The sequence below is a fragment of the Manacus candei genome, unplaced genomic scaffold (genome assembly GCF_025592945.1).
Source record: "Manacus candei isolate 608988 ecotype Guabito, Panama unplaced genomic scaffold, ASM2559294v1 h1tg000045l, whole genome shotgun sequence".
NCBI classification, from domain to species: Eukaryota; Metazoa; Chordata; class Aves; order Passeriformes; family Pipridae; genus Manacus; species Manacus candei.
In genome coordinates, this window is record NW_026138093.1 from 5,090,185 (window position 1) to 5,104,658 (window position 14,474).

At 51.9% G+C, this 14,474-nt stretch overlaps 1 protein-coding gene and 1 pseudogene across 1 annotated transcript; both read left to right on the forward strand.

Moving 5' to 3' along the window:
* LOC127474811 (zinc finger protein 208-like) overlaps positions 1-14,474 on the forward strand; it is a 1,297,692-nt pseudogene that overhangs the window by 101,668 nt on the left and 1,181,550 nt on the right.
* LOC127474881 (olfactory receptor 14J1-like) lies at positions 364-1,360 on the forward strand. Its single transcript, XM_051796201.1, has one exon. It carries the CDS (start codon positions 382-384, stop codon positions 1,351-1,353), a length of 972 nt encoding a protein of 323 aa, XP_051652161.1. The 5' UTR covers positions 364-381; the 3' UTR covers positions 1,354-1,360.

Below are 14,474 nucleotides of genomic sequence, written 5' to 3' on the forward strand. Positions count from 1 at the left end.
GATTTAATGGTGGAACATATGTAACAGAAGAATTATTCTAAAGACAATAGAAACCTCTGTTCTGCAGACCACACTCTTGTGAGTTAGGGGGTCAGAAATGGAGCTTTTCTATTAAAGGTGGGTTACATCTGACATCTCTTGTGATCATCAGAGCTGTCACAAACCAGCTCCATGTCGCCACTGCAGCAGAGCAAAGCTGAGCCTTTGACAGCACATGGCCAGAATTCTTGCTGCTCACACCACTCTGAGCCAGCAAAAGGGAAATACAATTATTTTGGTGGGATTACTATGAAAGACGAAGTATCTTTGTTGAGAGGGGTATCTCCTAATTGTTCTGTGTCTTTTCCTTTTCTGAATAGACCCTGTCCTAAGGAACAGCAAATGTCCAACAGCAGCTCCATGGCCCAGTTCCTCCTCCTGGCATTCGCAGACAGGCGGGAGCTGCAGCTCCTGCACTTCTGGCTCTTCCTGGCCATCTCCCTGGCTGCCCTCCTGGCCAACGGCCTCATCCTCAGCGCCGTAGCCTGTGACCACCACCTGCACACCCCCATGGGCTTCTTCCTGCTCAACCTCTCCCTCACAGACCTGGGCTGCATCTGCACCACTGTCCCCAAAGCCATGCACAATTCCCTCTGGGACACCACAACCATCTCCTACACGGGATGTGCTGCACAGCTCTTTTTCTTTGCCTTCTTCATCTCAGCAGAGTATTTCCTCCTCACCATCATGTGCTACGACCGCTACGTTGCCATCTGCAAACCCCTGCACTACGGGACCCTCCTGGGCAGCAGAGCTTGTGCCCACATGGCAGCAGCTGCCTGGGCCACTGGCTTTCTCAGTGCTCTGCTGCACACAGTCAATACATTTTCCCTGCCCCTGTGCCAGGGCAATGCCCTGGGCCAGTTCTTCTGTGAAATCCCACACATCCTCAAGCTCTCCTGCTCACACTCAGGCTACCTCAGGGAAATTGGGCTTCTTATGTTTAGTACCTGTTTAGTTTTCGGTTGTTTTGTTTTCATTGTTTTCTCCTATGTGCAGATCTTCAGGGCTGTGCTGAGGATCCCCTCTCAGCAGGGACGGCACAAAGCCTTTTCCACCTGCCTCCCTCACCTGGCCGTGGTCTCCCTGTTTATCAGCACTGGCATGTTTATTTACCTGAAGCCCCCCTCCATCTCCTCCCCATCCTTTGATCTGGTGGTGTCAGTTCTATACTTGGTAGTGCCTCCATCACTGAACCCCCTCATCTACAGCCTGAGGAACCAGGAGCTCAAGGATGCCCTGAGGAAAATGATAACTGGGTGTTTTTCAGAAGCAACAAACTCTCCTTCTTCTGCATGTTATGTACCTCATTAAAGGCCAATCCTGTTATGGACTTCATTAAAGGCCCAACGTATCTGAGATGGTTTGAATGATAACGGACAATCCAGTTTGTGGGTACAAAGCCGGATACTTTATTTGACATAACTTTAGCTATATATAGGGGTTTTTGGAAAGCAGGGCAATCATTCCATTGATGGCTGGGGTTAAAGGTCTAGGAATATATTTTTCTTTAAACAGATAAACATATATTTCTTTCCATTTCAGGTATATAAAAGCTGTACATTACCTTGAAAAAAGGGCCTTCTTGCTACAGAATTTTCACTTGTAGTATTTGAAGTAAAACTGCATTTAAATCACAGACACAATGTAGATGGGGGCAAACAGAGTTATAAAACGGATTTACCTCTGGAGTCTAGAAGTCAACTTAATTAAAAGATACTGTAAGAATATCAGACAGTAAATATAAACAGACTTCCCTGTGTTTAAATCTCAAGGTTTCTGGCTAAGATAACTTCTTATGTCTGCTGTATCATTAAGAATTCCTATCGCAACACATATCTTCTCTATTTTTTGCTCCTGGTACGGGATGTTATTTTTGTGAGAATTTGTTCACACCAAAAAACCTTTATATATAAATATGCATATAAAAAATTATATATAAAAGCATTTTCAATTCAGTGTTTGCCTTTCTAGCCTGGCCCACAGGCTGTACAAATTGGGAAATGTACTCACTGTGTGCTTAAAACAAATAAAGAACTCTGCCTTGACTTGTTTGCCTGACATCTTTCCTCTCTGACTTCTCTGCAGCTGCAGGGTCGGTGCCTCTGTGCAGAGCTGGGCCAGAAAAGAGTCCCAGCAGAGTAGCACTGTCAGGGAGCAGCAGCCCTTCTCCTGCAGGGCCTCCTCTCCCTTCCCTTCCACACTGTCCTGCAGAGCCCTGTGTTGTTGGAGGCCTCAGTGCTCTGGCAGTCGGTGCCAGTCCTGCTGCAGGACTGTCCAGGGACTGCAGGCAGGGACAGCCACGGGCACTGCTGGCACAGAGCTGACCTCTGCAGCAGCACTGCCATCCTGCAGGGGCATCTCCTCAGGCCAGGGCCTCAAAGCTTCCATCTGCTTTCCACTTTGCTCTCCAGGATGTGCCCAACACAACGCCCTGCAGAGGAAAACAGCAGTGACCAGCACAAGGGGGGGAGTGCTCAGGGTGGGGGCACCCAGCAGTGCCCTGGCACAGCCAGCGCCGCTCCCAGCACTGGCCTCTCACCCCAGGCCATTGGGCTTGTTCTTCCCTCCAAGGAGGGACAGCAAATGACCAGCTCAGGAGTCCATGTTTGCACTGCATGGACAAGACATGCTCATGTGTCACGGCTTGGGGCTGGGGGGTGGAAGGCTTAGACAAAGTTGATGGCAGAAGGTGTCTCGTTGAGCTACGAGGGGCAGAAAGGACCCCCCTGCTTTCTAAATTCCTTCTCAGAGAGGAGCCTGGTTGTGGCTGGATCCAATCTCAGGCCCAGATTTTGGTTTCGATTGAGGGAATTATAGAGGTGTGATTCAATCACTTTGTCCTGTAGGTTTTAGTGATGGCAAATCAGAAATATTTCTATAAAAATGAATAATTTATTATGACAAATGAACAGAAAATTGATCAGACAAGTGAACAGATGAAAGACCTTAAACAGAATTATTTACTGCACAGTATAAAAGCCAACACCTCCTAGCAATATAGTGAAAGGACACTGCAGTCTATCAAAGTCATTCTATTAAAGCAATTGGATCAAAGCCAGTAAAAAGAAACAATCCTGAAGCAGAGATTGGGGTAACTCATCACACAATGACAGGGGGTAGTTCTGTCTCTTTCACTTAACCCCTGGGCAGTGATCATGAAGAGCTGTCCCTGCTTCATGGCAGAAGCTCCACACACTTCAAGGAAGTCTGTGGAAGAATCTGCCCCATGACAGTTGGACGGGGCTTTTACAGTTATCAAGGGTTTGACTGCCAGACATATTTGCAGGCCAGGGAGCAGCTCATCTGTCAAATCCTGCTCCAGAAAGCAGGATGTGTACTTGAACATTCATGAAGCATTTTGGGTTTAGCATAATTCAATATAAAAATAGCACCTTGACACCAGCAGTAACTCACCACAGAGAGCTTGCATTGTTTGCTATCTCTGACCATTTTTTAGGTATTATCCGAGTAGAGCATCCTGCAGGGCCCCTTGATTCTGTGAGGTTCCAAAACCTCTCAGGGTTCCTTTGGTTCCATGAGGCCCTGCAGTGTCACAATGGCCCCTTGATTCCTTGATGTTCCAAAACATCCCAGGGTTCCCTTGGCTCCCAGAGGCTCCCCACTGTCCCAGCGGCCCCTGGATTCCAGCAGGCCCTGCAGTGTCCCAATGGCCACTGGGTTCCAGGAGCCACAGCGGCTGCCGCCGGCGTCTGTGCCCGGAGCCGCCGCTCCCACGGGGCTGCCGCACTCACCGCCGGGGTTGCCGCTCGCGCAGCCGCCGCTCTGCCCCGGCTGCACCGGGACCCGGCACCGCCTCGGGCCTGCGCTGCCGCCTCAGCGGCCACAGGGACACAGCCATGGGGGACCTTTGCTCTGACACTGATGGGGCCTGGCTTTGTTCTGCTTGGGGCTGGGCTTTGGGAAAATTGCTGTTCATTTTCATGCTCCACTGGGACAGCTCCTGAATTCCAAAGGTTTCCTAATCCAGGGGAGGGGTTTCTATGGCATCAGAGGCGCCGCCCCTCGGGACACATTGTCAATAAACCATCCAGCTGACTGGGGTGGGTGTAAGAGCTGGGGAACACAGGATAATCAGTCATCCCCTGAAAACCATGGAACATTCCCTGACTGAGTCAGAACCCAAATGGAACAGTTTGGATACAATTCCCAAATAGTTTTGGAAACTCCAGTCATTCCTGACACGAGGATGGAAATTCAGCAGATAACTAAAGCCAGTCACCTTGAGAGCCCACAACCAGCGGGGCTGAGGGAGGCCCTGGCAGCTCCCCAGCACCTCCCTCTCAGTGGGACACCTCTGGCAGCCTCTCCCAGCTCGGGAACCCTCCAGTTTGCAACACTCCAAAGACCGTCCCTGATGCCCAGGACAATTCTGATCCCCCTCAACAAACACTCCTCCAGCTGGGACCCTTGTCTGTTGGGAAACACAAAGGGATTTGGGGCAGTGTTTCCCTGACAACAAAGAGAATTTGGGAGAGGGACCTTTCCACTCCCAGCTCTTGATGTGTCCACACATCTCTGCCTGGGTGTGGCTGTGAATTGACTGTGGTGGGAATGTTGTTATTGTGAATCTGTAATTCAGTCAATATTAAAATTGTAGCAAATGCTATTGAATCACTTGATAATTGTCCAAATGGTGAATGATTAAGTGCTACTGATGTCTTTTGCCCCCTTGTCTTTGGATCCAAATCCTTTGTGCCCTGACCCTCTTTCATCCCAAGGCTCTGTGTAAATCATTCCCTTTCATCAAAAAATATGTATTTTTCGTGACGTCCACTTTAAAATCTCCCTCCTTAGTTAAACTACAAAACAACTCCAATTAGCTGTTCAAGTCTTGAAGACTTGAAGACAGTTAAAGGAAGACAAAGAATTTGTTTTTCAGTGTTTTAATGGGTCCCACAGTGTGTTTGGAGTTGCATCAGCTGTCAGTCCAAGATGGGCCATGGCAGAACTGGTGAGGCTGGGGGGTGAGGAGCAAGGTTGATTATACTGGGTCAGTGTGGATCTCCTGAGGAGACACTCAGCATCAAGATCACTTGGAGAACACCTCTATCTCCTCTTCTCTGAACTACAAAATATCCATAATTAAATTAAAACAAAAAAAGTACAAACTTTGAAGACTTGTTTTGAAATTGCCTTGAAGACAATTAAAGGAAGACAAAGAGATCCTGAGGGATTTCTGCATTTTAATGAGCCCCACAGTGTGTTTGCAGCCCACCCCATGATCCTGAGGTACTGAGAGAAGATTGAAGCAGCTGCTGAAGAAGTCAGAAGCCAAAGTGCAAGTGCCTTGAAGCATTGCTGGGCCCCACTGAGGGCAGGCACTGCCAAAGCCTCCCCAGGGACTCCTTGGAGCAGCTCCTTGGAGGCCAGGAGTGCAGGCAGACAAAGGCTCTGGGCAGGCCCCTGCAATGCTGAGCAAAGCCTGCCTTGGTTTTGTGGAGCACAAAGGCCAAGGCCTGAGCCCCAGGCCCTGGCCCAGCAGATCCTGTCCCTCCCGGCTGGCTCAGGGCTGTTTGGGGGGCACTGGAATGGGAGGGGAGGAACAACAAAGGACAAAACTGGGCAACCCCTGCCAGGCTCCTGAGGGAGGGGCGAGGCAGAAACCAAGTGCAGAACCTGCCAGACAAGTTGCTTGTGGTGGCCTGAGTGGCAGAGGCAGCTGCCAGAGGCAAGGGGACAAAGACCTGGGTGCCTTTGGGCCTTGCAGCCCTGCCAGAGCCCTTGGCCATCTCTCCTGCAGGCTGTCCTGCCCTGGCCCTGCTGCTGCTCTGGCCTTGCAGGCTGCACACACCCCTCCTGCTTTCCCACCCCCTCCCAGCAGCATTTCCAGACCCTCCCTGATGTCTCTGCACCAGCTCTGGCTGTTCCCTGGAACACAAAGCCATGAAATCACCCTCTTAGTGACCTCTGGCACCATAAGGTTCCCCTTCGAGTAACATTCCTTTTTTCCCACCTTCAGTCTGAACCTTCCAAGCTGCATTTTACAGGTTTCTTTTTCTTTCCAGCACCAAGAAAAGCTCCATCCTGTCAGATCTGCTCTAGACCCTCTCCAGTTCTTCCTCTTTCCTCCCGAATGGGGAACCTCACAGACAGACAGACCAGTCCAGATGTGGTGACCCCAGGGCTGAGTCCAGGGGGGTGACAACTCCCTTGTCTGGGTGCCCACACTCCCCCCAAGGCAGCCCCACGTGCAGTTGGCCTTACTACCTTGGATCCTGAGCCCCTGTGCCACAGGACATCCCTTACAGAGCCCAGGCCCTTCTCCTGGGGGTCACTGCAGAGCTGAGCAGACCCAGGTCACCTCCCATTCCTCTGCCAACCCCCTGGGCCTGCTCTGGGCCCTCCAGGTCCTTGCCCTGCTCCCAAGGGCTGTGGGGGTGCTGAATGGTCAGGGCTTGGGGTTTAGAGCTCAGAGTTGGGATTAGACAGAGCTTTGGGAGGTTTGTTTTTCTGCTGGCAGTGTCTGGTTCAGGATTAGGGGAAGAGCTTGTAGGGCTGGGTCAGGATTAAAGCTTGGCTTTTTATATCAACAATGCAGGCTTGAGATTGGGGTGGTCATTAGAGGACAAATAAGTGTGTGGAGTTCTAGGTTTGGACTTTTTCTGGCTTGGAATTAGAGCAGTGGATTCCTTTATTTGGAGGGGCAGCACTTTTAGGTAGTGTCGGGGTTTGAGGTTACAAAGTGCATAAAGGTCCATCAGGAGCGTTTGCACAGTCAGTGTTTCAGCACCCTCAGCATTACCTAAACCTTGTTTTACCTCATCAAAATCTTTTCTTTCTCTTGGCCTAGCCCCTCTTTCCTTCACCAATTTTCCTTCCCTTTTGTCCCAGTTCCTCCCAACCTCCTCAGAACTTTCATCAGGATGGGCTCAGCTTTGTGATGATGCTGTGCAACCTCATGGAATCAAGGAGCCACTGTGAAACTGCAGAACCTCATGGAATTATGAGACCATTGTGACACTGGGGAAAGCCATGGAATCAAGAGGCCACTGGGATACTCCAGGGCCCCATGGAGCCAAAGGAACCCAGGGACAGTGGGCAACCTCCTGAAATAAAGGGGCCATTGTGACACTGCAGAAACCCATGGAATCAGGAGGCCATTGTGGCACTGCAGGGCCTCTTGGAAATAAAGAAACCCTGGGTCACAGTGGAATTTCATGGAATCAAGAGGCCATTGTGACACTGGGGAACCTCATGGAAGAACAGGAATCCAGGGACACTGTGGGACTTCATGGAATCAAGGGGCAGTTGTGACACTACAGGGCCTTATGGATCCAAAAGAACACAAGGAAACTGTGGAATCTCATGGAACCAAGGGACAAACAGGGCCTCATGGAACAAAAGGAACCCTGAGACATTTTGGAAGCTCATGGGAAAAAACGTTCATTGTGGCACTGCAGGGCCCCGTGGAAACAAAGTAACAGAGGAGCACTGAAATGTGGTGGAATCAAGGGGCCATTTTGACATGTGGGGCCTCATGGAAGAAAAGGAACCCTGAGACATTTTGGAACCTCATGGACCCAAGGGGCCATTCTGACCCTGAGGAACCTCGTGGACTCAAGGGGCCACTGTGACACTGCAGGGCCTCATAGAACCAAAGGAACCCTAAGACATCTCAGAGCCTTTGGCTGTGCTGGACAAGCTGGGAGGCAGAGCCAGCTGATGGTGCTCCCTGCCACTGACCACCTCCCACAGATGCTCCTGTGTGTCCATGGAGGGGGCTCAGAGGGGCCCTGCCTTGTTCCAGAGCTGGGACATGGCTTTGGGGGCTGCTCTTGATCCACCTGTGGAAGTTCACTGAGGGGAACACAAGTTACTTGCAAGAGTTTTCCCTGTACCTGCTGTGTCCCCTGGGGTTGCAGAGTTCTATTTGACACTTCACAGCAAGATTTAGTACTTGATCTCTGGGTGACTCCACCCTGGGCAGGATTCTGCTCCAGGGCTCCATTCCCTGCTGACTGGATGGGACGGGCTGTCCCTGCAGATCCTCTGTGCTCTCCTGCACTTCCTGAGTTCCTACAGACAAGTCCTCACCTGCCATCAGAGGCCTCACAAGCTGCAGAGCCCCAGGCAGGTGACTTGGAGACCATTTGTCACCTCCATTGGCCATCGGCCACCAACACACAACATCTGAACCAGCCCTCAGTCCCTGCAGTCCCAGTGGGTCCCTGACCTCACTGCACTGTCTCCATGAGAAACAAGCAAAGCAACAAGACTTTGGAGAGTCTAATCCTTGGACTTCTTCTCCATACCAGTGTTGAGAAAAGACCTCAGCCTTGAGGAAGTGCCTGGAGGGGAACCCCTTTGCTGCTGGAACTGCTGTTGTGGAGCCCAGCCCTGTCCCAGCAGTGCCCAGGGCCTGTCCCTGCCTGTGCTCACAGGCCTGACCCACAGCAGGACAGTGACTGAGCTGCCAGAGCACTCAGGCCTTGGGCACGGACAGGAAAGGAGAGGGTGGGAGTGCAAAGAGAGCAGCTCTGAACAGACCCAGTGCTGGTGCTCCCTGGCAGTGCTGGGACTCTTTTCCCCTCCACATCTGCAAACATGGAAATGCCCTCCAGCTTCAGGGGAGGTCTTGGAGTAAGGATCTGGAAAAAAGCATTTGTGTTCTTTCTTCCACTCAGAGATTGTGATTCCTCATGTACAAACTGACACAGGGAGGATGTTTGACAAATACCTTGCTGCACAAACTTTTATTTTGTTTAAATGCACACAAAGCATGATATCTGATTTCTATATTTTGTGGGTGAAAAAAGAAGAGGTAGAGAGTGAATTATATGGGATGAAGAATAAAATTTCAGTGTTAACGACATGAAGAGATGAACAAAAAAGGAAAGCCCCCCACCGCAAACACTATCAAAAGCTTTAGAAGGCAGGCTGGACGCAAAATAAGTTACACCATGAGTGTTCTGCAGAAGAAAAGATGCAGTTTATTGCTTCTAAAAAAACATGTAGTTATCATTTTCCTTATGGCATCCTTGAGCTCCTGGTTCCTCAGGCTGTAGATGAGGGGGTTCAGTGCTGGAGGCATCACTGAGTAGAGAACTGCCACCGCCAGATCCAGGGATGGGGAGGAGAGGGAGGGGGGCTTCAGGTAGGCTAACAGGACAGTGCTGACAAACAGAGAGACCACAGCCAGGTGAGGGAGGCACGTGGAAAAAGCTTTGTGCCGTCCCTGCTGAGAGGGGATCCTCAGCACAACCCTGAAGATCTGCACATAGGAGAAAACAATGAAAATGAAACAACCAAATATTAAACAGGCACTAACCCCAATGAGCCCAAGTTCCCTGAGGTAGCCTGAGTGTGAGCAGGAGAGCTTGAGGATGGCAGGGATTTCACAGAAGAACTGGCCCAGGGCATTGCCCTGGCACAGGGGCAGCGAAAATGTATTGACTGTGTGCAGCAGAGAATAGATAAATCCAGTGGCCCAGGCAGCTGCTGCCATGTGGGCACAAGCTCTGCTGCCCAGGAGGGTCCCGTAGTGCAGGGGTTTGCAGATGGCAACGTAGCGGTCGTAGCACATGGTGGTGAGGAGGGAATACTCTGCTGCAAATAAGAATATGAGGAGAAAAACCTGTGCAGCACATCCCATGTAGGAGATGGTTGTGGTGTCCCAGAGGGAATTGTGCATGGCTTTGGGGACAGTGGTGCAGATGCAGCCCAGGTCTGTGAGGGAGAGGTTGAGCAGGAAGAAGCCCATGGGGGTGTGCAGGTGGTGGTCACAGGCTACGGCGCTGAGGATGAGGCCGTTGGCCAGGAGGGCAGCCAGGGAGATGGCCAGGAAGAGCCAGAAGTGCAGGAGCTGCAGCTCCCGCCTGTCTGCGAATGCCAGGAGGAGGAACTGAGGTATGGAGCTGCTGTTAGACATTCGTTGTTTCTTAGCATAGGGCCTGTTCAGAAAAGGAAAGGACAGGGAACAGTTAAGACAGACCTCTGTGAAAAAGCCACTCCATTGCTAAAAGAAATTGATGTGTCAAATGTCACCAAATGCACTGCCAAGGAGTCAGGTTTGCTCTGCTGCAGGGGGACATGGAATTTTTTGGTAGAGCTCTCACACACACAAGGAATGTCAGATGTAAGAGGTTTCGAATACAGAAGTTCCATCTCTACACCTATGACTCAGAAGAGCTGGGGCTGCAGAGCAGAAGCTTAGTCTGTCCTTAGAATAATTGTACCTGTGTTTTCTATTTTTACCATGACACCTGGGGAAGGTTCTTTTCCACTGCAGGAATCCTCATTTCTATGGCCCAGCACACAGTGCCCAGCAGAGCTGCAGGGAAGGGCCCCCAAAGCTGCCTGAACACCCCCTCCCCCAGGCAATGGGGGCACTTACCTCCCACTCCCTGCCCAGGGCTCTGCTGCCTGGAGCTGTCCCTGCCAGCAGCTGCTTCCCTGGGCCCAGGGCTGGGCCCTGCCAGTGCTGCCAGAGCCCAGCCCAGCCCTGGGGGCTCAGCTCTGCCCTGCAGAGCCCTCCCAGCAGCACAGGGCACTGCCCAGGGGCATCTGTAGCTGGGGAGACTCTGATGGCAATGTCAGGGCAACCCTGAGGAGGCTGGAAAATGACACTGATGCGTCTATAACACAGTTTTGATGTCTGATACTCTCATCTTCAATCTCCTCTAATCTAACAGAGCTCAAGTTTCAGTGTGTCCTCCTGTGCTCAGAGATTAATTTTTCTGTCACAGTCAGCACCCAGACAACCCAGAGTATAACACTGAAAGAACTGGTTCTTTCTCTTTAAAGTACCCCCTGTCTGTCTGTGCTTCTTGCAAATACCTTCTGGGAAATTTCCTGCTTTGATCTGGAGCTGTGACCAGCCCTCATCCCTGCAGCCCACTTTGGAGATCAGAAGGACTCTGCCCTGCTCTGCCGTCCCAGGAGTTGTTCCTCCCCCACAGCCCTTCTCCCCCAGCCCCGTGGCAGCTCCTTGGCCGGGCTGAGAGCTGAGCCTGGCAGGCAGCAGAGTCCCTGCCCCAGCACACAGAGCCCTGGGGGCAGGACCCTGCTCTGCACCACAGCCCTGGGCACCCCTGGCTGCACCCCCACCTTCCCACCCCACAGCCAGCCCTGCCACAGGGAACCTTCTGGCCCTGGGCCTCTGAGGGGGCAGCAGCAAGTCCTGCTCTGCAGCAGCTTCTCCTGCTGCACCCCAGCAAATCCAGCAGAGCCATCCTGACAGCTCCTGCCACTGCTGCCATTTGGCAGCTGGCAGAGGCACTTGCAGGAACTCACCTGCACTGCTCTGCAGCCACAGCCTGACCGTGGCAAAGGGCTGGCAAGGTTCCTGCCCTGAGCAGCTCTGCCCTGTCCTCCCAGCCCAGGATCCCTTGAACCTCCTGCTCCCTTCTCCTCTCTGCCCTTGCTGCCTGCAGCTCCTGCCCTGCTCTGCCATATGGCCACTTCCCCTGCACTGCAGCAACTGGGAGAGTCCTGCTGAAAGATCCTGGAAGCTGTGGGATGTGCCAGCTTTAGGAGATGCCTCCAGGAGGGCAAGTTGAACTTTCCTACAGCCAGAGAATTCTTCCTTCAAATCCTGGGAAGGTTTCTTGCCTAGTGAGAGCTCAGTCACCTCCCAGCCCAGGCTGCCTCTCATCTCTCTGCCTTCTCTCCTGTGTCCTGGGTGCTGCAGGCAGTGCCCTCAGCCCTGCTGGGCTGTGCAGAGGAGCTGCTCCTGGGCAGAGCTGTCTCTTTGAAGCTCTTCTTGCTTGCCAGGAGCTCCCTGTGTGCCAGGAACCTGGCCCAGCTCAGCAGCACAGCAACAGCCACAGGTCTTTAATGACCCCCAGAGGGGGTTTGTGTTGTTTACGTGACACTCAGTCCCTGAGAGTAAGTTCAAACAACTTTTCAAGAAGTCAAAATGAGTTTGAAATACTAAAGTTTCTTGTACTGTTAGTGGGTCTCAATGTGGGACACAACTGTCAAAGTGTCCCCAGATTCAAGTTGGAACAGAAAATTGCAGTGATGACAAGGATGGCCAAGCAAGGGAAAGGTGGCTCTGATGCTGAGGAAACCTGGATGTATTTCATTAATCCAACAGGGCAAGGCCTGACCCCCAGCCCCTGGGAAGGCAGATGCTGTCCCTGCCTCATTCCTCAGGGCTCTTCCTGGGGCACTGGGATGTGGGATGTGCAGTGCCAAGGGCAGGACCATGGGGTGGCACCTGCCAGGCTGCTGAGCAGGGACAAGGAGGCCATGAGGCCCCAGGGCTGCAAGGGCCACTCCCCTCCTCCTGGCATCAGGGGCACAGACAGCAGCCCTGGCCAAAGGCCTGCAGAAGGTGGCTGTGTCAGGGCCTTTCAGCTTCTCCCCATCCCTGTCTCCTCTCCAGCCCAGGCTGTCCTACGGTGTCCATGCCCTGCCCCTTTCCCTGCAGGCTGTCGTCATCCCCCCGGCTGCCCCACCTGGCTGGCACCTTCCTGCACTGACATCTCTGCATCCTCCCTGGCTCTTCCTGCACACACAAAGCCTTGGGCTCATCCAGACTCCTTCTGGGTGATGTGTTGCATCACAGCACTGCCCTTGGAGGGAAATTCTTTTCTCCTCATGCCAGCCTGGACCTCCCCAGCTGCACTTGGCATTAATTCTTTCTTTCTCGTGCTGTTTTCTGCTACAACAAAAGCATCCCCCCTCTCTGAAGCGACTCTTCAAGCACTCCCAGGGTACTCTGCTGTCCTCTGCCTGCACACCACTGAACCCATGACTCCTTTGCCCCCATAGAGTGGTCATGTTTGAGACCTCCAAACCCTGGGACATCTCTGAGCACTCTCTGAGGTGTCTGCAGATGAAAACATGGTCTAAGATAGTCACAGGGATATGTTTTACCAAGGGCTGTAGTGTCAGAACATGGGGCAATGACTTTGAACTGAAATAGGGGAGCTTTTTTTTATTGGATAAAATGAAGAAATACTTACCAATGGGGCTGGCAAGAACTGCAACAGAAGAGGATGTCCCATCCCTGCATTTGTCCAAGGTCAGGAACTTTGAGCAGCCTCAATTAGTGAAGATGTCACTCTCCAGGGACTTGGACCACCTGAACTTTTATGTCCCTTCCAAACCAAAGCATTCTTGATTCTTTGAGTCCCAAACTCTTTCTCCAAAGAATTACTGTTGCTAGGACAGGAATTACCATGTTTTTGGAGAAACCATTGTAAACCCAAAAGGTAAAAAATCAATTCAGATAAAGTTCCAGCATCTCTGTGTGAGAGTTTCACCAAATGGGTCAATGGCAGAGCCTCCCAGGATGACCTTGCCAGTTGAAGATGGGGGATTCTGTTTGGGGTCTGATACTTATGATGGGCACCAAGAAAGCACATTTGGGAACTGTGCAAGACTTGTGGTGGGATCTCTAGGGAAGAACCAAAGGAAGGGAAATGGTGGGGTCATGGTGGTTTGTGAAGGAACAGGTGTGAGAAAACAGAGAGAAAAGGGATGAAAAAGCTGGTCATGGTAAACAGGAGGATGCTCAAAACACTTCCCAGGCCATGTCCTGACACTGATCCCCACAGCCTGTCCCATTTTCCTAATAACTCCATTGCCAAGAAGTTTCTGTGGGGAGGGACCTCTCTGCTCCTGGCACAGATTGTGACCATGTTCCAGCCACTGCAGTGGGAAACACTAAGAGTAAACTCCTGTGTTCTTTGGGGGGGCAGACTGGGGGGAGGGGGGTGTTGGAAGCACAAAACAGTGAAGAAAATGCAAAGCTCAGCCTGCAATGGGGCCCGTGGGGATCAGAACAGACACAGAAATCAGATGTAAGTCCTTTGGTGTGTGTTGCCACGGCATCGGGGAGGAACGTGAAGTGGAAGCTGCATGGTCTTGTTCTTCTCCTTGATACCCACAGGTGTTTTGTACAAACCAAGTGTACCTCCTACCAAGAAATATTCCGTACAACATGCTCACAAAAGAAATGGAAGGTTGGACCACAGTCCCACCCACAGCACTTTGCACAGTCCTGGTTAATAAAGTATAAAATGTAGCCTGAATTTGTCCCTAAGTGGGGGATTAGAATTGGACACAACATGTGCAGGGACAGATGGAGGGGTTTGTCCCCCTGGCCCTGCCCAGAAGGGACACCTTTCAGGAAGGGTTGTGGCCTTGGCTGTGCTGAGGGTTGCCCCGGGCAGTGCAGCTTGGGATTGCAGTGGCACTGTCAGGGCTCTGCAGAGCTCCTGGCAGTTCATGCATTTGTCCCCAGCAATGCCAGAGACCTGCAGGGGTTGCAGTCAGTCACTTGTGCTCTTTGGGACCCCGACTGGCTCTGTTGAATGGGAGCAGGCCTGGAGTTCCCAGACTGTTCCTGCATCCAGGGTCGGGCCTGCAGTGACGTTTGTGCAGCATTCAATTGGTGCAGTGGCAGGATGGCCATGGATCCATTCCTGCAGAAACACAATGGGGCTCCAGCCCAGGCAGGG

Coding starts and splice junctions, on each gene's coding strand:
- LOC127474881 (XM_051796201.1), top strand. CDS start 382: ATGTCCAACAGCAGCTCCATGGCCCAGTTCCTCCTCCTGGCATTCGCA.